This window comes from Oncorhynchus gorbuscha, linkage group LG23 (genome assembly GCF_021184085.1).
Source record: "Oncorhynchus gorbuscha isolate QuinsamMale2020 ecotype Even-year linkage group LG23, OgorEven_v1.0, whole genome shotgun sequence".
NCBI lineage: Eukaryota > Metazoa > Chordata > Actinopteri > Salmoniformes > Salmonidae > Oncorhynchus > Oncorhynchus gorbuscha.
This window is the reverse complement of record NC_060195.1, coordinates 59,587,092-59,610,913: the sequence shown is the minus strand read 5'-3', so window position 1 is coordinate 59,610,913 and position 23,822 is coordinate 59,587,092. Positions and strand designations below refer to the sequence as shown.

General features: G+C 44.0%; 1 protein-coding gene across 3 annotated transcripts in view; it reads left to right on the top strand.

The window, feature by feature from the left end:
- Positions 1-23,816, top strand: part of LOC124010378 (potassium voltage-gated channel subfamily H member 7-like) — an 86,634-nt gene extending 62,818 nt beyond the window's left edge. Inside the window, exons 7-16 of one of the 3 annotated variants that reach the window (XM_046322765.1) lie at positions 2,343-2,581; positions 2,902-3,062; positions 3,292-3,491; positions 6,011-6,254; positions 15,063-15,268; positions 15,405-15,504; positions 16,524-16,814; positions 19,313-19,472; positions 22,028-22,226; positions 23,114-23,816. In XM_046322765.1, the coding sequence (XP_046178721.1) occupies positions 2,343-2,581; positions 2,902-3,062; positions 3,292-3,491; positions 6,011-6,254; positions 15,063-15,268; positions 15,405-15,504; positions 16,524-16,814; positions 19,313-19,472; positions 22,028-22,226; positions 23,114-23,395 (2,082 nt within the window). In that variant the 3' untranslated portion in view covers positions 23,396-23,816. Of the gene's footprint in view, positions 1-2,342; positions 2,582-2,901; positions 3,063-3,291; positions 3,493-5,999; positions 6,255-15,062; positions 15,269-15,404; positions 15,505-16,523; positions 16,815-19,312; positions 19,473-22,027; positions 22,357-23,113 lie in introns of those variants that run through there. The other 2 variants (XM_046322764.1, XM_046322766.1) reach the window with 2 other exon arrangements.
- The last annotated feature ends 6 nt before the right edge of the window (positions 23,817-23,822 follow it).

Below are 23,822 nucleotides of genomic sequence, written 5' to 3'. Positions count from 1 at the left end.
CGGGACGGAGTGAGCATGTGTAGGGAGCAGTGGTGTGTCAGAGCAGTGATTTGTCGAGTCATTATTTACCATCAGGTGTCTTGTACCGGAGAGTTGCCCCAAGTCTGGGGTTGTCAGTGAATGGCAGGAAGAGGAAGTGGAACAGACAGACGAATGGTGACCTGCCACAGCGTGTGTCCATGTAATATAGCGTCTCTCACTTTTCAGGAAATAAGCAGCAGAGGCTACATTTTATGATAACATGTAGAGTATTTTTAAATCTAGTTGGTGCTGAAACGGAGAACAATATGCATAGATGGCTTTCTTTCATTGATCCCCATATTCTGAACCCGTTCTCTACACGTTTTCTGTTGAGTCTGTTGACAAAATTGTTATTAAAACCTTATGTATAGGGATATATGTACTGAAAACCCCCATAGAATGAAAACTCCATGAGATAATCTGTTGGCCAGCAAGTGTGAGGGTTTTCAGCGGTTGAATTACATTTATTCAGAGTGTGCAAGGTAGCCACACCTGCAGGGTGTGTTACGCAACTAAATATGCTACGTCTGTATACCAAATAGTGATGAGTGCATGGGAAAGGCGTGCGTAGGAAAGGCATCAATTCCTAAATCGGGATCCGGGCCCATGAGCGAAGCTAGAAAACCCTGTTGTAGCCAGTAGCCTATGCGATTATGTCTTCTATTTCAGACAGTGGTTGAACATAAACAGTCATGTGCAGTCTGCCTATCAGGGGTTGTGTAGAGTGGACAGGCCAACACAGATGACTAGCCAACCCCATCCCGGACACATTTAATTTACCACCAGAGTTGTTAGGGAGAAGCTTTAGCTCTCCACTCTTCAACTCACAAGCACTGCAGACTTGAGCAAGTATTTTAAATCAACCATCAACTAATATACCCTACTAAAGCCCCCCTTTTTGCACACAAACCCCTCAGTCACTCTGCACATCCGACATTCCAGTCAAGATCAACAGTTACGATAAATTCTAAAAACATGGAAAGAATTTCTGATTGATTTAAGATATGCCCTGACAGTCTGAGACTGATTTCTCTTCCCGGTTGAGAAGTACACTCTTAGAAAAAAGGGTTCCAAAAGGGGTCTTTGGCTGTCCCCATAAGAGAACCCTTTTTGGTTCCAGGGTTCTACATGGAACCCAAAAGGGTTCCACCTGGATCCAAACGTGTTCTACCTGGAACCAAAGGGGTTCTTCAAAGAGTTCTCCTTAAGGGACAACCAAATAACCCTTTTAGGTTCTAGATAACACCTTTTTTTTCTAAGAGTATAGGAGACAAAAGCTGCTGTAAATGATTGCAGCGATTTAGGGGGAAGATTTGGGTGGATGGGCCAGGCGGTTTGTAATGGAGCTTTCAGAGCCTCAGCAGCAGCATCCGTGTCCCTCAGCAGAGCACATTCATCTGTGACAGAGTCAAGTCAGTGTTGCGCCATAAATCAGACCCCCTTCTATGAGACAAGGAACCATAGTCACTGTCAAATTGAGTCTCGTGTGTAAAACGAGAGAAGCCCCCTGTAAATAAATGCATACAGGTGCAGAGACCTGGGTGACTGTGGAGGACGAGAAGCAGTGGTAGTAATGACTTCCCTCAGGATATTACTATAATTGTCAGTCCTGATGAGATGGGGAACAAACTATCAGCGTTTCCCTCAGACTGACTTATGCTGTTTGCAGACTGTGCGACGCTAATACATCCGCTCTTATCTCATGGCAGGCCGCGGTCGTTTATTTAGCTGGGTAGGAACAGAGATGGAGAGATGCCAGGATTGAGACTGTTTAAAGGAAAGTGAACAGAAGGCAGGAGGGGTGGGAGGACAGGAGAGGCGTGGTGTTTGCTTTCATGCTGCCTGGCTGGGAAACTTGGACGTTCTCTGTCATTTTCTTTATTATTCTTTAAAAACATTTTTTTTTCTGCAGTCATCTTAGTATCAGTATGTAGGCTTGATAAATCCTCCTCACTCCTCATAACAACATTTTAGAGTGATGGAAATGTTATATTATAATTTATATTATTGCCACTGCTCTCTGCTGGTTTAGACAGCAGTCTATTTTTTTGCAGAGGTCACTTCCGTTGACACACTGTCATATTCAGTGATTTAGAAACTGGAATAAGAAACTGGAATGTGGTCATTCAGCCAAGCTTGATTGTAACAGTACTATCTTAACCCTAACTCCTAACCTTTGATCTGACCTTAAGGGTACCTCTAATAACAACAAATTGCTTCCTGGTGTGGTGCATCCAATTAACAAATAACGTGTCTGCACTATACTGCAACACTCAAACCCCCAGCCAATCACAGCTCTGTTTACTTCTATGTCCCCTCAGACCACCACTCTGATTGGCCTGCTGAAGACCGCCCGGTTGCTCCGACTAGTTCGCGTGGCCCGTAAGCTGGACCGATATTCAGAGTACGGCGCCGCTGTCCTTATGCTCCTCATGTGCATCTTTGCCCTCATTGCCCATTGGCTGGCCTGCATCTGGTACGCCATCGGCAATGTGGAGAAGCCCTATCTGGAGCACAAGATTGGCTGGCTGGATAACCTGGGCGTGTCCATTGGAAAGAGGTACTAGACAAGATAAAATATACTGAATTACTGAATATCGTAACAATATGTACCGTGGACTTGTGCCTCAATGTACCCCAATACTATTTACTGCATCACATGACTCTTTAATAACGATGCAGTTGAATGATAGGAAAGAACGTCATGATTTGTTAATTCAACTAAGAAATATTGGTTTAACCAAGTGGCACAGCGGTCTAAGGCACTGCATCTCAGTGCTTGAGGCGTCACTACAGACACCTTGGTTCAATTCCAGGCTGTAGGAACAATACCATGAAATGTATCGAACCATGAACTGAGTGTACCGTCTCACCCCCTAGGTACAACTACAGTGACCCCAGCTCTGGTCCGTCCATCAAGGACAAATATGTCACGGCCCTCTATTTTACCTTCAGTAGTCTGACCAGCGTGGGCTTTGGCAACGTCTCCCCCAACACCAACTCCGAGAAGATCTTCTCCATCTGTGTCATGCTGATTGGCTGTGAGTGTGTCGACTGTACTAGGACTGAAAACAGATGGAATGAATGAACGAACAAACAAATTAATACATTATACACATTTATACAATAAATCACTATTACTGTAAAGGCAAGTAGTACTACTCAATAAGTTATTGTACTACTATATTCCTAGCTACTGATTAATGAAGGTAAATTAGAATATCGCTAACAGTGATGATCACCTGTCTGGTGTGATTCTCCCTCTCGCAGCCCTGATGTACGCCAGTATCTTTGGTAATGTGTCGGCCATCATCCAGCGGTTGTACTCTGGTACGGCGCGGTACCACCTGCAGATGCTCCGGGTCAAAGAATTCATCCGCTTCCACCAGATCCCCAACCCACTGAGGCAACGCCTGGAGGAGTACTTCCAACACGCCTGGAACTACACCAACGGCATCGACATGAATATGGTGCGAATAGGGGGAGTGTGTGGGGTTTGTGTAGGGAGGAGGGTGGGGGTGGGTGTGGGTGTAATTGGTTGGGAAACTGTGAGTGTGTGCGTTTGTGTCTGTGAGTGTGTGTGTGTGTGTGTGTGTGTGTGTGTGTGTGTGTGTGTGTGTGTGTGTGTGTGTGTGTGTGTGTGTGTGTGTGTGTGTGTGTGTGTGTGTGTGTGTGTGTGTGTGTGTGTGTGTGTGTGTGTGTGTGTGTGTGTGTGTGTGTGTGTTTGGGGCTAATAAGTCTTCCAAGTGAGACTTTAACAAAAGAAATGCTCATATTGGGACATTGCGTTATTCTTATGGTGGGATAAGGGTATGCATAATGGTTAAGTCTCAGATTGATGATTCAGAATGCTGTTGTCCTTCAGTAGGTTTTTAATGTTAAGCCCCACAGTTTGACGATGCGGTTATGTTACTACCTTGCTGCATTTCTCTTACAGTACTTAGCTTCTCGGTGAAGCTTGTTCAATGTTTTTTCTGACCTTAAAACAACCTTGTCTCCAAGACGATTCTTACCAGTTACATAAAGCCCAGTGTGTTCCCTTAGCGACATGGTTATATGACATTATTATGATCTTGCTTAGGATTCTAAACCCTAGAATGAAAGCCATGGATACTGTATGTAAACCGGCTTTTCCCCTGGTGATGTGAACTGTACTTATAGAAATGTGTCTTTTCCATGTCTGCGTCATGTCAAATGGAATGACTTCATCACTCTGGTAAGAGCAGGAGGTACTGTGTTCACAGATAATAGTATTCACTTATTTCCCTCTGAAATGTGTTGTTTTCAAAAATGTCAGAGTGTAGTAAATCGTAGACCAAGATGTAAATCAAAGAATACATTTATTAAAATCCATAACTTCATCTTTATAGTCTAGGGGGAAAAAATCATGTACACTGAGTATAGAAAACATTAAGAACACCTTCCTAATATTGAGTTGCAACCCCCCTTTGGCCCTCAGAACAGCCTCAATTCGTCGGGACATGAACTACAAGGTGTCGAAAGCTTTCCACAGGGGTGATGGCCCACGTTGACTCCAATGCTTCCCGTAGTGTTGCAGTTCTTGTCACACTCCTCCTACACACCTACTGCCGTACCCTGTTCAAAGGCACTTAAATATTTTGACTTGCCCATTCACCCTCTGAATGGCACACATACACAATCCATGTCTCAATTGTCTTAAGGCTTACAAATCCTTCTTCAGCCTGTCTCCTCGCCTTCATCTACACTGACTGAAGTGGATGTAAGTGACATCAATAAGGGATCACAGCTTTCACCTGGAAAGAGCAGGTGTTCTTAATGTTGTGTACACTCAGTGTACATACTGACGTCCCCATTGCATGCCAGCCAGTAGTATAACCCTCAGTGCTTCTAGTAGCCCATATTGTCCATCACAGACTGACTTGCATGTGGCTTGCCACAAGGTCGCCGTTTGCATGAAATCTGTGTATTCAAACACAATCACATCATTTTATAGTGTAGTTACCAAGCTGTGAATACTGCCAATGGGAGAGGCACAGACAGCTTGGCACTGCCAGGTTTCCCTCAATGTGGGAGGCTTGGCACACATGACCAGTGATATTGCACCTGCACTTGCCAAATGTTGTTCTATCTCTCCTTTCCAAAATCTTCTGCTATGATTTTTCCCCCAACTAATGAAAAATAGCCTCTCTTTTTCAAGAAATGTAGATTTCGTATGTGATATAGAGTAAGAATGTTTCATTCCCCCCTTTTGTGTGTTTGATGCCTTCCCTTGCCCTTTGGTCCCCTGTGAGGTCACAGTTCAAGCTTTTCTCCTCTATTTACAGTCATCTCATGACCTTTAACCTGTAACCAAGTGTGGTGTTCAGTCCCAGGGAAATTACTTGTTTTCCAATTGTGGGCATTAATGTCATAATACTGAATAATTTAGGTGACATTTATTTCCATTGAAACTATTAGCATTTAAGCATGTAGTAATTTAAGTAGTTGAAGTACTTGTCACTCTGATCCTTAAACTCTAAATGACATGACAGGTTAATTCAGTTGAGGTAAGTCTTTTATTTATAAATCTTTATGATAAATCTGAATCACAGACACTTGTGCTGATTCTTTTTTAATCAAAGAGAAGATGTGTTTCCATGTGTGTTTCCATGTTTTCCTAGTTTGTTGTGTCTTGCATAGCAGTGTTGGATATCCATCTGTTTACCCCCACCTGCTAGTACTCTGATTAAAGGCTATGGAAAGATGCCATAAAAATTCCCCCCTCAAACAGTCACACATGACAATGCAGTATTTCGATTTTGAGAAGAAGACCAAAACACAATTGGCAATTGTATCAACCCACTCTTGATTCCAAACCATATCTGACTGGCAAACTCAACCCAGACCCACACCCAAAGACGTCTCGAGTTTGACAGCACATCTCTGATAACACCACAGACAAATCCAGTCCTATCTGACCATTCCCCTGTTGCTGTGGCCTGTCTTTTCACGCCCCCAGGTCCTAAAGGGTTTCCCAGAGTGTCTCCAGGCTGATATCTGCCTCCACCTCAACGCGAGTCTGCTCCAGGGCTGCAAGGCATTCCAAGGGGCTACTAAGGGCTGCCTGAGGGCCCTGGCCATGAGGTTCAAGACCACGCACTCCCCACCGGGCGACACACTGGTCCACTGTGGAGACGTGCTTACTGCCCTCTACTTCTTGTCACGAGGGTCCATCGAAATCCTCAAGGATGACATCGTGGTGGCCATTTTGGGTATGCGCTACTCAAATGTTGTGGTTTATTGTTTCACATTGTCTATTAATATTATCTTTCTTTAACCTGGTAGGTTATTTAATACACTATTTCACAATAACAACCTGATGAAAGGTTGCAATTAAAACCAAGTTTCATTGTAAACTTCATTTGACACTTCAGATGTATTTTGTGCTTTGTGAAAAAGTCCCGAACCAAAATGTACGCTAGACACGAGTCATTGCAACAATGACTCGTCTTTTTCTCAATGTCGGGCCGTGGAAGGTGTGCTGTTCTCCAGTAAATTGATATACTGAAGAATTGGTTACCTATGGCTGTGTGAATAATTCATTACAGGATTTTTTCACACTACTCAAACACCTCTAATGATTTCCCTCTGCCTGAAGGTCAGCTTAATCAGGCTGTTTGGAAGATAAACATAATCTTAGAACAGCAGCAATGCAGGCACACTTTCAAACACTGTTTTTGTCTCTAAACAGTTCAAGCGGTACTGGAAATGAATAGTAACACAGCACAGTTCAGGTGTCACTTCTCATCAAAGTGTGTGTGTGTGTGTGTGTCTCTTGCCTCTCTTTGTGTGTCTGTATATCCTCTGTGTACTGTTTATAAGAGGCTGGTCTCGCTATTCTGCAATGCCTGGGTGGGAAGCTGACATCTCTAATGAGCACAGATTTTCATGGCTCCCTCCAAGAACACACTGTGATAGACACTAGCGCTGTACAGGGAGGTTTTATTGCTTGGAGAAGAGAGAGAGAGAGGAAGAGGATGAAGGAGAGCGTGATAGAGGGGAAGATAAAGAGTGGGGGGAGAGATGAGGAGAGAGTGGGTGGAGGGAGAGATGGAGAGATGGAGAGAGGGGAACGGAGGGAGAGATGGAGAGAGGGGAACGGAGGGAGAGATGGAGAGAGGGGAACGGAGGGAGAGATGGAGAGAGGGGAACGGAGGGTGGTTTATTGGATCATTTATTATGGTATCTAATTGCCAGCTGAGGGTGATGGAGTGTTTGTGGTGTTAGCAGTCGCTGCTCGCAGGAGATATTGACGTCCCTGGGATGTAATCAGAGTCTCTCTCTCTCTCTCTCTCTCTCTCTCTCTCTCTCTCTCTCTCTCTCTCTCTCTCTCTCTCTCTCTCTCTCTCTCTCTCTCTCTCTCTCTCTCTCTCTCTCTCTCTCTCTCTCTCTCTCTCTCTCTCTCTCTCTCTCTCTCTCTCTCTCTCTCTCTCTCTCTCTCTCTCTCTCTCTCTCTCTCTCTCTCTCTCTCTCTCTCTCTCTCTCTCGGGGTCAGCCCAGCGCCAAGCAAGTGTTACAAGCTAAGCGTTGTATAAACGGCTCATTTTTCACTCGACCAATGAGCTTCAGCAAAAGGCAGTGACACAATAGGGTCATGCTCAGTCATTGCTGATGCATGCCAGATCTTACAACGCCTGGATAAGTATTTTGCGCATCAGCTAACCACATCATAGAGTATGTTATAGCAATCTGATGCCTGACGTTACAGTTGATGACATGGCAGGTAACCATCGGTTGACGCATCCAACGTCTGAGCAGGGGAAAACCACAGGTGTGTTGAAAGAGATGGGTTCAATAAAGACTCACTAACGGTAAAGTTACACAAACACTTATTGCTGTATTTATCCCAGTCATGTATTTCTATACTAATTCTATTGTGAATTAGTGATTGCAATTAGTGTGCAATCAACAGAGAGAGAGAGAGCAATAAACAAGGAATTGTATCTGTAAAATTAAATGTTGCATCAAGGAAAGGAAAGACTAGGTGCTTGTCCTGCCCAGGTTTGGACAAAGCCGTATTGACATCATGTGACAATAGAGATCTAGGCCAAGAGCCAGGGCATGCTGTGGGGCACGTGTACACGCACACACGTTGGTATCTCTGGAGGTGACAGGACAGGATATCACTGCCATACCAACACGGTAAACTGACAGGTCTGTGCATAGGGAAGTCAGGCGTAAAACAATGATATGACTGAGCCTCTTGGTCATTCCAGGTCAGCCCTATAAACAGTCACACTACCTCCCCGTTGTCATGTAGTCACAGCCCTATAAACAGTCACACTACCTCCATGTTGTCATTTAGTCACAGCCCTATAAACATTCACACTACCTCCATGTTGTCATATAGTCAGCCCTATAGACATTCACACTGCCTCCATGTTGTCATATAGTCAGCCCTATAGACATTCACACTGCCTCCATGTTGTCATTTAGTCAGCCCTATAGACATTCACACTACCTCCATGTTGTCATATAGTCAGCCCTATAGACATTCACACTACCTCCATGTTGTCATATAGTCAGCCCTATAGACATTCACACTACCTCCATGTTGTCATATAGTCAGCCCTATAGACATTCACACTACCTCCCCGTTGTCATGTAGTCACAGCCCTATAAACAGTCACACTACCTCCATGTTGTCATTTAGTCACAGCCCTATAAACATTCACACTACCTCCATGTTGTCATTTAGTCACAGCCCTATAAACATTCACACTACCTCCATGTTGTCATTTAGTCACAGCCCTATAAACATTCACACTACCTCCATGTTGTCATATAGTCAGCCCTATAGACATTCACACTACCTCCATGTTGTCATATAGTCAGCCCTATAGACATTCACACTACCTCCATGTTGTCATTTAGTCAGCCCTATAGACATTCACACTACCTCCATGTTGTCATTTAGTCAGCCCTATAGACATTCACACTACCTCCATGTTGTCATTTAGTCAGCCCTATAGACATTCACACTACCTCCATGTTGTCATATAGTCAGCCCTATAGACATTCACACTGCCTCCATGTTGTCATATAGTCAGCCCTATAGACATTCACACTACCTCCATGTTGTCATATAGTCAGCCCTATAGACATTCACACTACCTCCATGTTGTCATATAGTCAGCCCTATAGACATTCACACTGCCTCCATGTTGTTAGTCAGCCCTATAGACATTCACACTGCCTCCATGTTGTCATTTAGTCAGCCCTATAGACATTCACACTACCTCCATGTTGTCATATAGTCAGCCCTATAGACATTCACACTACCTCCATGTTGTCATATAGTCAGCCCTATAGACATTCACACTACCTCCATGTTGTCATATAGTCAGCCCTATAGACATTCACACTACCTCCATGTTGTCATATAGTCAGCCCTATAGACATTCACATTCCATGTTGTCATATAGTCAGCCCTATAGACATTCACACCTCCATGTTGTCATATAGTCAGCCCTATAAACATTCACACTACCTCCATGTTGTCATATAGTCAGCCCTATAGACATTCACACTACCTCCATGTTGTCATATAGTCAGCCCTATAGACATTCACACTACCTCCATGTTGTCATATAGTCAGCCCTATAGACATTCACACTACCTCCATGTTGTCATATAGTCAGCCCTATAGACATTCACACTGCCTCCATGTTGTCATATAGTCAGCCCTATAAACATTCACACTACCTCCATGTTGTCATATAGTCAGCCCTATAGACATTCACACTGCCTCCATGTTGTCATATAGTCAGCCCTATAGACATTCACACTGCCTCCATGTTGTCATATAGTCAGCCCTATAGACATGTTTCATATAGTCAGCCCTAGCCTCCATGTTGTCATATAGTCAGCCCTATAAACATTCACACTACCTCCATGTTGTCATATAGTCAGCCCTATAGACATTCACACTGCCTCCATGTTGTCATTTAGTCAGCCCTATAGACATTCACACTGCCTCCATGTTGTCATATAGTCAGCCCTATAGACATTCACACTACCTCCATGTTGTCATATAGTCAGCCCTATAGACATTCACACTACCTCCATGTTGTCATTTAGTCAGCCCTATAGACATTCACACTACCTCCATGTTGTCATATAGTCAGCCCTATAGACATTCACACTACCTCCATGTTGTCATATAGTCAGCCCTATAGACATTCACACTGCCTCCATGTTGTCATATAGTCAGCCCTATAGACATTCACACTACCTCCATGTTGTCATATAGTCAGCCCTATAGACATTCACACTACCTCCATGTTGTCATATAGTCAGCCCTATAGACATTCACACTACCTCCATGTTGTCATATAGTCAGCCCTATAGACATTCACACTGCCTCCATGTTGTCATATAGTCAGCCCTATAAACATTCACACTACCTCCATGTTGTCATATAGTCAGCCCTATAGACATTCACACTACCTCCATGTTGTCATATAGTCAGCCCTATAGACATTCACACTACCTCCATGTTGTCATATAGTCAGCCCTATAGACATTCACACTACCTCCATGTTGTCATATAGTCAGCCCTATAGACATTCACACTGCCTCCATGTTGTCATATAGTCAGCCCTATAAACATTCACACTACCTCCATGTTGTCATATAGTCAGCCCTATAGACATTCACACTGCCTCCATGTTGTCATATAGTCAGCCCTATAGACATTCACACTGCCTCCATGTTGTCATATAGTCAGCCCTATAGACATTCACACTGCCTCCATGTTGTCATATAGTCAGCCCTATAAACATTCACACTACCTCCATGTTGTCATTAGTCAGCCCTATAGACATTCACACTGCCTCCATGTTGTCATTTAGTCAGCCCTATAGACATTCACACTGCCTCCATGTTGTCATATAGTCAGCCCTATAGACATTCACACTACCTCCATGTTGTCATATAGTCAGCCCTATAGACATTCACACTACCTCCATGTTGTCATTTAGTCAGCCCTATAGACATTCACACTACCTCCATGTTGTCATATAGTCAGCCCTATAGACATTCACACTACCTCCATGTTGTCATATAGTCAGCCCTATAGACATTCACACTACCTCCATGTTGTCATATAGTCAGCCCTATAGACATTCACACTACCTCCATGTTGTCATATAGTCAGCCCTATAGACATTCACACTACCTCCATGTTGTCATATAGTCAGCCCTATAGACATTCACACTACCTCCATGTTGTCATATAGTCAGCCCTATAGACATTCACACTACCTCCATGTTGTCATATAGTCAGCCCTATAGACATTCACACTACCTCCATGTTGTCATATAGTCAGCCCTATAGACATTCACACTACCTCCATGTTGTCATATAGTCAGCCCTATAGACATTCACACTACCTCCATGTTGTCATATAGTCAGCCCTATAGACATTCACACTACCTCCATGTTGTCATATAGTCAGCCCTATAGACATTCACACTACCTCCATGTTGTCATATAGTCAGCCCTATAGACATTCACACTACCTCCATGTTGTCATATAGTCAGCCCTATAGACATTCACACTACCTCCATGTTGTCATATAGTCAGCCCTATAGACATTCACACTACCTCCATGTTGTCATATAGTCAGCCCTATAGACATTCACACTACCTCCATGTTGTCATTTAGTCAGCCCTATAGACATTCACACTACCTCCATGTTGTCATATAGTCACTATAGACATCCATGTTGTCATATAGTCACAGCCCTATAGACATTCACACTACCTCCTTGTTGTCATATAGTCAGCCCTATAGACATTCACACTACCTCCATGTTGTCATATAGTCAGCCCTATAGACATTCACACTACCTCCTTGTTGTCATTTAGTCAGCCCTATAGACATTCACACTACCTCCATGTTGTCATATAGTCAGCCCTATAGACATTCACACTACCTCCATGTTGTCATATAGTCAGCCCTATAGACATTCACACTACCTCCATGTTGTCATTTAGTCAGCCCTATAGACATTCACACTGCCTCCATGTTGTCATATAGTCAGCCCTATAGACATTCACACTACCTCCATGTTGTCATATAGTCAGCCCTATAGACATTCACACTACCTCCATGTTGTCATATAGTCAGCCCTATAGACATTCACACTACCTCCATGTTGTCATATAGTCAGCCCTATAGACATTCACACTGCCTCCATGTTGTCATATAGTCAGCCCTATAGACATTCACACTACCTCCATGTTGTCATATAGTCAGCCCTATAGACATTCACACTGCCTCCATGTTGTCATATAGTCAGCCCTATAGACATTCACACTACCTCCATGTTGTCATATAGTCAGCCCTATAGACATTCACACTACCTCCATGTTGTCATATAGTCAGCCCTATAGACATTCACACTGCCTCCATGTTGTCATATAGTCAGCCCTATAGACATTCACACTGCCTCCATGTTGTCATATAGTCAGCCCTATAGACATTCACACTGCCTCCATGTTGTCATTTAGTCAGCCCTATAGACATTCACACTACCTTCATGTTGTCATATAGTCAGCCCTATAGACATTCACACTGCCTCCATGTTGTCATATAGTCAGCCCTATAGACATTCACACTACCTCCATGTTGTCATATAGTCAGCCCTATAGACATTCACACTACCTCCATGTTGTCATTTAGTCAGCCCTATAGACATTCACACTACCTCCATGTTGTCATTTAGTCAGCCCTATAGACATTCACACTACCTCCATGTTGTCATTTAGTCAGCCCTATAGACATTCACACTACCTCCATGTTGTCATTTAGTCAGCCCTATAGACATTCACACTGCCTCCATGTTGTCATTTAGTCAGCCCTATAGACATTCACACTACCTCCATGTTGTCATATAGTCAGCCCTATAGACATTCACACTACCTCCATGTTGTCATTTAGTCAGCCCTGTAGACATTCACACTACCTCCATGTTGTCATTTAGTCAGCCCTGTAGACATTCACACTACCTCCTTGTTGTCATTTAGTCACAGCCCTATAAACATTCACACTGCCTCCATGTTGTCATATAGTCACAGCCCTATAAACATTCACACTACCTCCTTGTTGTCATTTAGTCACAGCCCTATAAACATTCACACTGCCTCCATGTTGTCATTTAGTCACAGCCCTATAAACATTCACACTGCCTCCATGTTGTCATACAAGGAAGTGGCAGAAGGACAGGTATAACCTTAACAGTGCATTTGGAAATTATTCAGACGCCTTCCCTATTTCTGCATTTTGTTACATTACAACCTTGGTCTAAATTGGAATATATAGTTTTTTACATCATCAATCTACAAAATACCCCATAATGACATGTTTGCTAATGTTTTTAAAATAAAAAACTGAAACATGTCCCGTGTTCGGCCTCTAGGCCACCAGGCTGCTTACTATTGCGCACACCTGTCATGCGCATCAGCGCCTAATGACAATCACCTGAACTCCATCACCTCCTTGATTACCTGCCCTATTTATGTCACTCCCTTGGTTCCTTCCCCAGGTGTTATATTTTCTTGTTTCTGTGCATTGTGTGTGTATGTCTTGTATTGTATTATGTTTCATTTATTGATTAAATGATTCACTTCCTGAACTTGCTCCCCACTCCCAGCGCACAAGTTACAAAACATCACCTTTCCATAAGTATTCAGGCCTTTTACTCAGTATTTTGTGGAAGCACCTTTGGCAGCGATTACAGCCTCGAGTCATCTTGTGTATGACGCTACAAGCTTGGCACACCTGTATTTGGGGAGTGTCTCCCATTCCTCTCAGCAGATCCTCTCAAGCTCTGTCAGGTTGGATGGGGAGCATTACTGCACAGCTATTTTTGTGTCTTTCCAGAAATGTTTGATCGGGTGCAAGTCCGGGTAACTCAAGGACATTCAAAGCCTTGTCCCGAAGCCACTCCTGCATTGTCTTGGCGGTGTGCTTAGGTTTGTTGTCCTGTTGGAAGGTGAACCTACGCCCCAGTCTGAGGTGCTGAGCGCTCTGGACAAGGTATTCGTCAAGGATCTCTGTACTTTGCTCCATTAATATTTCCCTCAATACCATCGGGTTCTTGATCACCGCCTTGACCAAGGCCCTTCACCCCCGATTGCTCAGTTTCGGCCGGGCAGCCAGCTCTAGGAAGAGTCTTGGTGGTTCCAAACTTCTTCCATTTAAGAATGATGGAGGCCACTGTGTTCTTGGGCACCTTCAATGCTGCAGAAATGTTTTGGTACCCTTCCCCAGATCTGTGCTTCGACACAATCCTGTCTCGGAGTTCTACGGACGATTCCTTCAACCGCATTGTTTGGTTTTTGCTCTGACATGCACTGTCAACTGTGGGACCTAATATAGACAGGTGTGTGCCTTTCCAAATCATGTCCAATCAATTGAATTTACCACAGGTGGACTCCAATCAAGATGTAGAAATATCTCAAGGATGATCAATGGAAACAGGGTGCAACTGAGCTCAATTTCAAGTCTAATAGCCTCTGAATATTTATGTAAATAAGGTATCTGTTTTTTATTTTTAATACATTTGCTAAAATTTCTTAAAACCTGTTTTTGCTTTGGCATTATGGAGTATTGTGTGTAGATTAATGTGATTTAAAATATATATATTTTAGAATAAGGCTGTAACATAACAAAATGTGAAAAAAGTTAAGTGGTCTCAGTGCTTTCTAAGTGCACTGTTAGATGACCTCAAAAGACAGCTGAGCTGCATTATGGGAAATACAGGAGGTCATTTAGCTGTTTGTGGGTCAAGGCATATGTGTGTCATTACGTGCATGTTATATTCCACCATGTTTATCAAACCTTTATCTTTCTTTCTCTCCCTCTCTCCCTTCAATCTCCCTCTCCCCCTTTATCTCTCTATCCACTCCCCCTATCTCTCTACCTCCCTAATTTCTTCCTCCCACATTCTCCCCCCCCTCTCTCTCTCTCTCTCTCTCTCTCTCTCTCTCCTCATTCTCTCTCTCTTCCAGGGAAGAATGACATCTTTGGGGAGATGATCCACCTGTACGCCAAGCCGGGGAAGGCCAACGCAGATGTGCGGGCGCTTAGCTACTGTGACCTGCACACCATCCACAGGGAGGAGATCCTGGAGGTGCTTGACATGTACCCTGAGTTCGCCGACTACTTCCTCAGCAATCTGGAGCTGACCTTTAACCTCCGAGACGAGCGCGGCAAGGTAAATACAGACGGACGGACAGACAGACACATGTGGAAAGATGGATGAATGAGTGGGTGGATGGACGGCTGGATGCACCATGCGATCGGCAGGCAGTACAGATACAATTGTAAGGGGTGTATTTTCTTGTTTGCAGCCTCAGAATGCAGAGTCAGTCTACCTCTACCCCAGTGATTCTGATGGGGATGACATCAAATGCAGAAGAAGGCTCACTAACAAGAGGAAATCTTCCGCAGGTGAGTTGAGGTGGTGTTTACGGCTACTCTTTTTCAAACCAGTTCATGTCAACTGAGCCAGCCTGTTTTATACAATATCGTGCATTTTAGTTGTTTAGGAGACACTCTTATCCAGAGTGACTTACAGGAGCAATTAGGGTTAAATAGGGTTATGGGTAAGTGCCTTGCTCAAAGGACACATCGAGAAGAAAAGAATAAAACACCTTGTTGGCTCTGGGATTCGAACCAGCGACCTATCCGTTACTGGCCCAACATTTACCGCTAGGATACCTGCCTTCATGGAAGTGTCTCCAAGTTTGAGAAGACTGTATTCCTACACAGGGAATAGTTTTAATTTGGCTTCTAAGAGCTCTGTAAGATGGGAGGCATTGTTGCAACACACCACTCAACAGTTTGGTATCCATTCAAACTAATTAAAATGGTTTCTATGGTTACAGTTTTTCAGAATACAGTTCCATCTCCTAAAATAAACCCCGCTCCCACCATGTCATGCTGACCTGTACTGTAGATTGTCCAAATGTGTTTGACTAATTCAGACAGATTATACCACATTAAAAGTATGGCAATTGATGTTATACATTTTAAGCCATATCAGATCCTTCAAAGCATGCCTTTGGATGTTATCTCTCCTGTACTTACTATTTTCCTTCACATTTACTGACAGTTTCCCTCTCCGCCCACCTTAACCTCTGCTTCTGTAAAGGCAAAGTTGCAAGCACACAATGAAATGTATGAAGTATCTTTACGGCAGCAAGGCTCTGAGGCAGCAACAGATCTGGTGGGGACCGTTTAGAGCACGACACCTTCCTATTGTTTGATCTGCCGAGCTGCTGCCTCCCAGAGGAGCTGTCTGTAACAAAGAACCCAGTGTTCCTCCAACACACGCTCATGCATGCACACACACAGACACGCATGGATGCCCCCACACACGCACACACAAGATCCTAAACACACACGCATGCATACCCGAACGCACGCACAGACACATCCACCCTGATTGCCCTCCTCCTTCCCCACAGGGACCCAGATCAAAGAGACGTCGGTGTTCTGCGATGGTGGTGAGCGGGAGAGGCAGCTCTACCCCTCCTCCCAGGCTGTAGCCACCGTGGTGGAGGACAGGAGAGACTCAGCTGAGAGGGAAGAGGAAGAAGAGGGGGAGGGAGGGGAGAGGGAGGAGCAGAGGCCTCTGTGCCCGGGGGGGCAGGGTTACCCCTTGGTGAGGGACCACACCTTGGGATTTGGGCTGGGGGACGTTGTTCCGGACGCGTCGGGGGGAGGAGACAATGTGGAGAGGAGCCAGTCTTATAAAGGTACAGTTAGAAGCCTCTAAAGATCCCTACAACAATGCTTTTAATGACTAGGTCATTTTGGCTCGACGAAAAGCTGACCCACCAATTCAAATGAGCTCCATACGCATTCAAATATCAAAATATCAATGTATGGGTAGCACAGCACGGAAGCCAGAGGGCACAAAACAACCAGTGGTCACACGACAAGACATGTCCTTTCAAGCCATTTTCTACAGAATATTGAGTAACTGTACTGTAATTAATTTGGAAAAAAAGGAAATTACCCTGGGCCACTGGAGCAGGATGTCACACATATTAAAAATCCCCCAAAAAGGATTAGGGCTCATCGCCACGGCAACTACCATTATAAGAGGATTATTTATATCCGACAACCAACCAGGGTCATTGGTCTGGAAATGCAGGGTTTCGAACACACTCTGTTAGATGTTTTCATTTAATGTGTCTATGCTGCTGTTCAATGGTAGAATATGCATCAATGCTAATATTAAAGCAGAGTGCCTCGACTGACACAGTATCGTTTGTTGTGCTGTTCTAGCACGGTGTTAAGGCGTCATCTAAAACCAAGCAAAACAGGAGGTAAACGAGCTATGAAAATAGAATAAAGTGCCTGGGGCCAGGAGTTTTCCCTGGTTAGGAAACATGGTCAGGAAAACCTCAGGCCCTACATGGTCAATCCTAGCACTGATCCCAGACCATTTTTTTCCAGTGAGTAAGAAGAAGACAGAAGGACTGGTGAGGCTGGCTTCTTACAGGCCATAGGTTCATTTCAGACCTGGCACTCTTACAGGTTTGTTGGAAAATCCTCTGTTTTATCCCTCGCCAATTTGCCAGCAGATGCCAGCACATTATCTTGTTGATGACTGGTTGGCATTAGAGATGGCATGACCTATGGTGACCAGCTTGTGAAAGAGATCATGAGCTTAGCTTGTTTGTTTATGCTTTGTTTATCGGCCCTACACACCTACGACACACACACAGATACACGCACACACACACACACCACACACACACACACAGCCTCTTTCTCTCTACTCCCCCAAACACAACTTTCGCAAATAATTATCCCTAACATAACTACTTTCATTGTAAAATCCTCAACTACTTTAACATGAATGATATGATAATTTTTTTTTATTAAAACTGCCTCGATATGCCCGTAGCCACTGTAACAATAGGCTAAATGAAATGACACGTTTCTATTCACGTCTCCAGAGTATTGCGCTCCACAATGAACATTCCTGTCGGCATGTGGTGATTTGAGAGTAATATGCTGTAATTCAGTTCTTAAGCGGATGACGGTGATTCCTGGTTTGAGTAGGAGGCAGGCGGTGGATATTGATTCCTGTAATCACCCCAGCATGGAGGCAATATAAATGGTGGCTTCTCTTCTTGACGTCTTTCATTACTGTAAAAGCTATCTTCCAAGACTCAATCACTGAGTCTAGTGCAGTGCTTCGGTCGTCACTAGTTACCACAGCCACAAATTCATAAACTCCCTGCCTATTTATACAATTTCTCTACTTAAAGTTTGATTTTAAAACCTTGCCTTAACCCTAACCACACTGCTCAACCAAATGCCTAACTCTAACCTTAAATTAAGACCAAAAAGCACATTTTTGCTTTCATTAATTATTCCGACATAGCCAATGTTGACATTGTGGCTGAGGTCTCTAGTGGCAACCCAGTGTTTCTCTAGCCTTGCACTGGGTTAAGATTAGAGTACATATTTGTTCTAGGCCAGCAGTAACACATCTACATATCTAGCCGTTGGTTAGTTGAATTGGTTGTTTTACTGCTGGGCTACAACAAACATGTGCAACCTTTAGGGGGTACCCGAGGACTGGAATTTGAACCAACAAAGGTGCAGGTTTTACTTCTAGCCCTGCACTATAACACACCTGATTTAAGAATCAAGGGCTGGATGATTGCGGTATTTATTTCTATATCAGGCTTGCTAGTGCTGGGCTAGAACAAAACAGTACACCCCTGTGGGTCCACAGTACTTGGACTGAAGAACATTGCTGGCATTATAGCGATATAACACTGTGGCAGGCATCTGTCAGGTGTGTTCTATTCCTATCAACACCCACTCAGTAGCAGTAAAAGACTAGACCAACTTTTTTTGTGCCTGAGGGAGAAATGATTCTGGACAGAGTGCTGCTATTACAGTTTCTAACATTCAGAGAACAATGTGAGTGAGAGACTGACTGGTGCTATAACTGCTGGTTATATAGTGGGGCCAAATGTGGCCATTGATCAATAAAATGGTAGCTTTTGACAGGACTGGTGTGGACGAGGGACCGCTATCTAGTCAGTGTTAGTGGATAGTGCTCTGTGCCTTCTCAAAACACTACGGTTATCAGACAATATTGTTGATCAAAGGCCTGTGAATCATACCTAACTAAAAAAGGATTGAATGTTCTGTGGGAAATGATTGGTGCTTTGATTTAGTTGTTTCATAGGTTGATAATGGTACATAAATGTGTGTGTGTGTCTAGACCTGCGTGGGGAGGAGTGGGGGTGCGTGCGGCCCAGAGAGGTCCTGGAGGAGTCGGCCCAGGACTCCCGAAGTGGGGTCGTAGAGGAGGACAGTGAGCCGGACATCACCTACGGAGAGGTGGAGCAACGTCTGGACCTGCTGCAAGAGCACCTAAACAGGTGAGTGGAAGGGGCCAGGGGAAATTCTGATAGTAATTCGCCATAAGAAAAAGCACAACTTTAACCAAGCCATTCTGGTGGTAAACAGACTACCCCAGTGGTCACCAACCTTTTCGGAGTCAAAATGCATGCTGAGATCTACCGCTCTGATTTTTTTTTATTAACACGACTTCAAAAATGTAAGCTTATGCAACAATAACCAATTAAAACAGTACTGTAGCAATAAGGCTGTGCAGTAAGCTATAGGCCCAACACATTATCACCACATACTGTCTTTGCTTGAATTGACCTGCCAATGCATTGCTGTTCGGGACATATTTTTTAATAATCTTTCCAAATTTGAGGTAGGCTATATGATCACACCGGTAATAGGTCCGTTGTTGTATTACTTGTGAGGCACAGCTGAGTGAGCACACATTTAAATAATTTGCTTTTTATTTTACTGGGCTGATGGTGCCTGCATCTGGTGGTCAGTCTCTCCCCTTCCTCCACTGACACTGACCAAAAAGGGACACAGTCTTCCAGCTGATGGCGAAACTCGAGTCGCACCACATTATTACTGTCACAAATGAATGTTGTTACTCCTTATGAACAGAGAAAGTGAAACATTCCTCGACATTAAAAAGACCCAAGCCGCTAATAATCACAACGCAAGCCTATAGATGTACTTTCCTACTCATTCATTACTGCTGCAGTGTTTGTTGTAGCGCTGAGTGGAAGTAGGAAGAACGCACATTTTTATGGCTTATAAAAGTATTGAATACAAAGCGTTGACAGTGCCGAGTAAGAAACTTAAACATTAACTCACTCATAAAAACAGCAGCTCTTTGCTATATTCGTTGACAGTCTCTCTCTAGTCATGGTTTTCAACGTTTTGAAATCTCACTGTATCATTTTTCCCGTAGCTTTCTTTTATGCCTGCTAAATTACTACAGACTCAGTCATCTGAGCAATCTGATTGACCAGCGGAGGCATAGTGCACTTGATTTCTTCTCCAAGCCCACCCGGAAGGCAGAATTTATATGTCCAGAAACATGAAATGGCAACAGTTTGCCTTCCCAGCGCGCAGGGCAGCTGAATTGGCTACACATACCACCAACAGCCAGAGACTAATAAAAACAATTGGAACACAAGGCTGTATTGTTGTTGTTTTTTACAGAAATGTGGCGACCAACCAGTTGGTGACCAGTGGTCTACACCATCTTCAAATAACCCCAGCCCAACTATAACTACATCCCACTGCACTATAGACTAGATACACAAGCAAGGTTTTTCCAGTACAACATCCATCAGAATACAACTGGGTTTACCGTACACATCCACAGTCCACTGAATCATTGCTTGTAAAGTAAGGCTCACTATATAAAACACAGAGAGTTGACTTCTGCATACGTTCTGCGTGGAAGGGATCCAGCTGCTACAGACAGCAGACAGCATCGCCTATTTTTAGCTGACGCCCGTGAGACGCAATCGCAACACAAAGACAGCAGACGCCACGGCAAAGTTTGGAGGGGAGGGTTGGGAGATGGTGAGGGGCAACAGCAGACAGAGGGAGGGGTCACATCAGCCAAAAAGTGGGAGGAGGCCTCTGAGTCAGTCCGACGTTCTCTTTTTATTTATTTCTCTCTCTTCTCTTCTCTCTCTCATATATAAATATATATGTGTATGTGTGTGTTCCGCCAATATATAGCCTATGCTCTCTTTCACTTTTTCTCTCTCTCTCTACTGTATCTTCCCTCTCCATATGCCTTCTTCCACTGGAAGTGTCGGTTACAGACTGGCCACCCCAGGCTCTTTGCAGGCGTAGTCGCTCTCATTTCTCCTGCTTTAGGGAGGTAATGGGCAGACGCCTGGCCACTTAACAGACATGGCGGCCACACTACCCTGCCTCATCTAGCTGGAGCACGCCTGCCGGGGGTGTTTATCGGCTCAGATTGTCTTACAGCTCAACAGCAACTGTGACAAACACTGGCTTGTTCTCTGTCCACAGTGCTCTGAAGGCAGTATGGGAGTGTCGTGTCTAGATACAGTACACAGGTCTGCGTGTTTGTCATTGGAAATAAATCAATTAAAGTGATATTATTCAATATGGGCTTTTCCGTACCTTGAAGGTGTTGTATGCAAAACTGGAGAAAAATCAAGAAATTATCATTCACAAAATAGAGAAGCACACATGAAAAGAAATTGGGATTACATTTTGTTTGGGGTGGAAAGGTCTGAAACAGATAAAGATGTGCTACAGGACAGGGTCGCCTTAAGTGTCTTCTCTGAATTGTTTGGGTTGGGGCTCCCTCTAGTGTTTGCATTGAGTATTACTGACTGCGCTCTCCCAATACAACCCCAGGCACGTGCATAAAACAAAACCTACAGTAGCTAAAGCTAATACACAGCTAATACACTGAGGACCTATTTTAAGGTGCTCAGACTTTTACATAAAACCTGCATTGACGTCAGTGGCGGATTTATTTTTTTAAAAATGTGAGTGACGCATGTGGATCGCAAGCTAGGACCCACCCCTGATGCTGTCTCCCTGGCTCTGCCCACCCACGATCCAGGTTGGAGGCCCAGATGACGTCAGACATCAAGGCCATCCTCCAGCTGCTGCAGAGGCAGACCACCGTGGTTCCCCCGGCCTACAGCATCGTCACCTCCAGCCCAAAGTACCAGAGGCCTGCCATCAGGGTGCAGCCTGTTTCTGCCATCAGGATCACAGAACCTCAACACAGCCTCAACCCTGCTTCACCACTGGCCCAGGTATACTGAACCAGCCCAGGTGAACGAATACGGTCTACACTAGCCATCAGAGCTATATACTGTGTTATACATAATGGCTCTGCATATACTGGCTAGGCACATTACACTCCCCTGTCTATATAGTGGTCTATAGGTGCATTATCACATCCTCCCTGTGTGAGTTTTGGACAGTACAGAAGTCAATATCACTGCCTGAAGTTGTTTGTTCTCAGTTTGCTGACCAGCCTGGTCTCAGAGCAAAACATATTATATTTTACTAAAATCTGTGCCACTCCATTTAGTGTGATATGTTACTTTATGTTAAGGTACATTACATTGACTAGACATAACATAGTAAACGTAGTAATCCGGGACACAATCATAGTAATCCGGGACACTAAAATTAGTATGATATGTTACGTTTGGTTCGGGGACAGTAGCTGACAAAAACGAAAGGAGGGTGATTGGTCGGGGTGGATGGCTGGGCACAAAGGAACGTCTTGCGTATTAAAATCTCATCACAGACAACTTTAGTATTTTAGCAACTTTGCAACTACTTACTACTTTTTAGCAACTTTGTCACTAATTAGCATGTTCGCTAATCCTTCCCCTAACCCTATAACCTAACTCCTAACCTTAACCCCTAACCTAACATAGCATATCATACTAAAGCAGTCAAACATAATATATCATACCAAACGGGTTAAATGCGATCCAGACGTAGGACACTATACGTCATACAAATCTTATTATATTGTATGACAAATATTACATTGGTCGGTCAATGTAATGTAACGTAAAGTCACATATCATACTAAATGGAGTGGCACAGTTTAAAAAAAAAAAATATATATATATATATATAATACATTTTGCTCTGAGACCAGGTTGTGCTTGCTGCTTCACAGAATCCTGACATGGAGAAGCACCTGAACAAATCCAAAGATATCATGTCAGGCCAGGGTCCCACGGAAATGGCCCCGGAAGACGACCTCGGGACAGGACTGCTAGAGAAGGACACAGAGCCCAGACACATACAAACCAAAATTGACTCTCCGGAGAAACAACAACAACCTAGAGCCCTCTTCCCCTCCGCCAGACAAGCCTCGCTCCCCGACGCATCACCTGAAAATTCCGAAACGCCAGGACTCCACAGGCCGGTATCCGACCCTGGGTTTCTGGGAAGGTAGGCCATTTCGCCTACCTGCGCCCCTCTTTCTCACCACGGAAAACTAGGGCTTCTCTCAAAGATTGACTCAGGGTCTTAGGAGACTGTATATGCAAGGAATACTGTCGACTTCCTTCCATTCCATTTCCAATATTTTCTGCCGATCTCTGATTTAGATGTATTATAAAGTACATTTATACATAGGTATTTATACTGTATATTACTAATATCTGTAATGATCTACCGTGCACATATTTCAGATGTCATACTGCCAGCAACACAAAGGCACCTAACATGTTTGCTCTTCCAAGAGAGAAAAGTGCATGTTTTGGAAGCGTTTTCTGTTGCATGTTCACAACACCATCTCATGCATTGCACAGTCATGGTGTGAGGTCGGCATGCTTTCAGAGTGATGAGTATCCGTTATATAATTATTCCCAATCGATGGG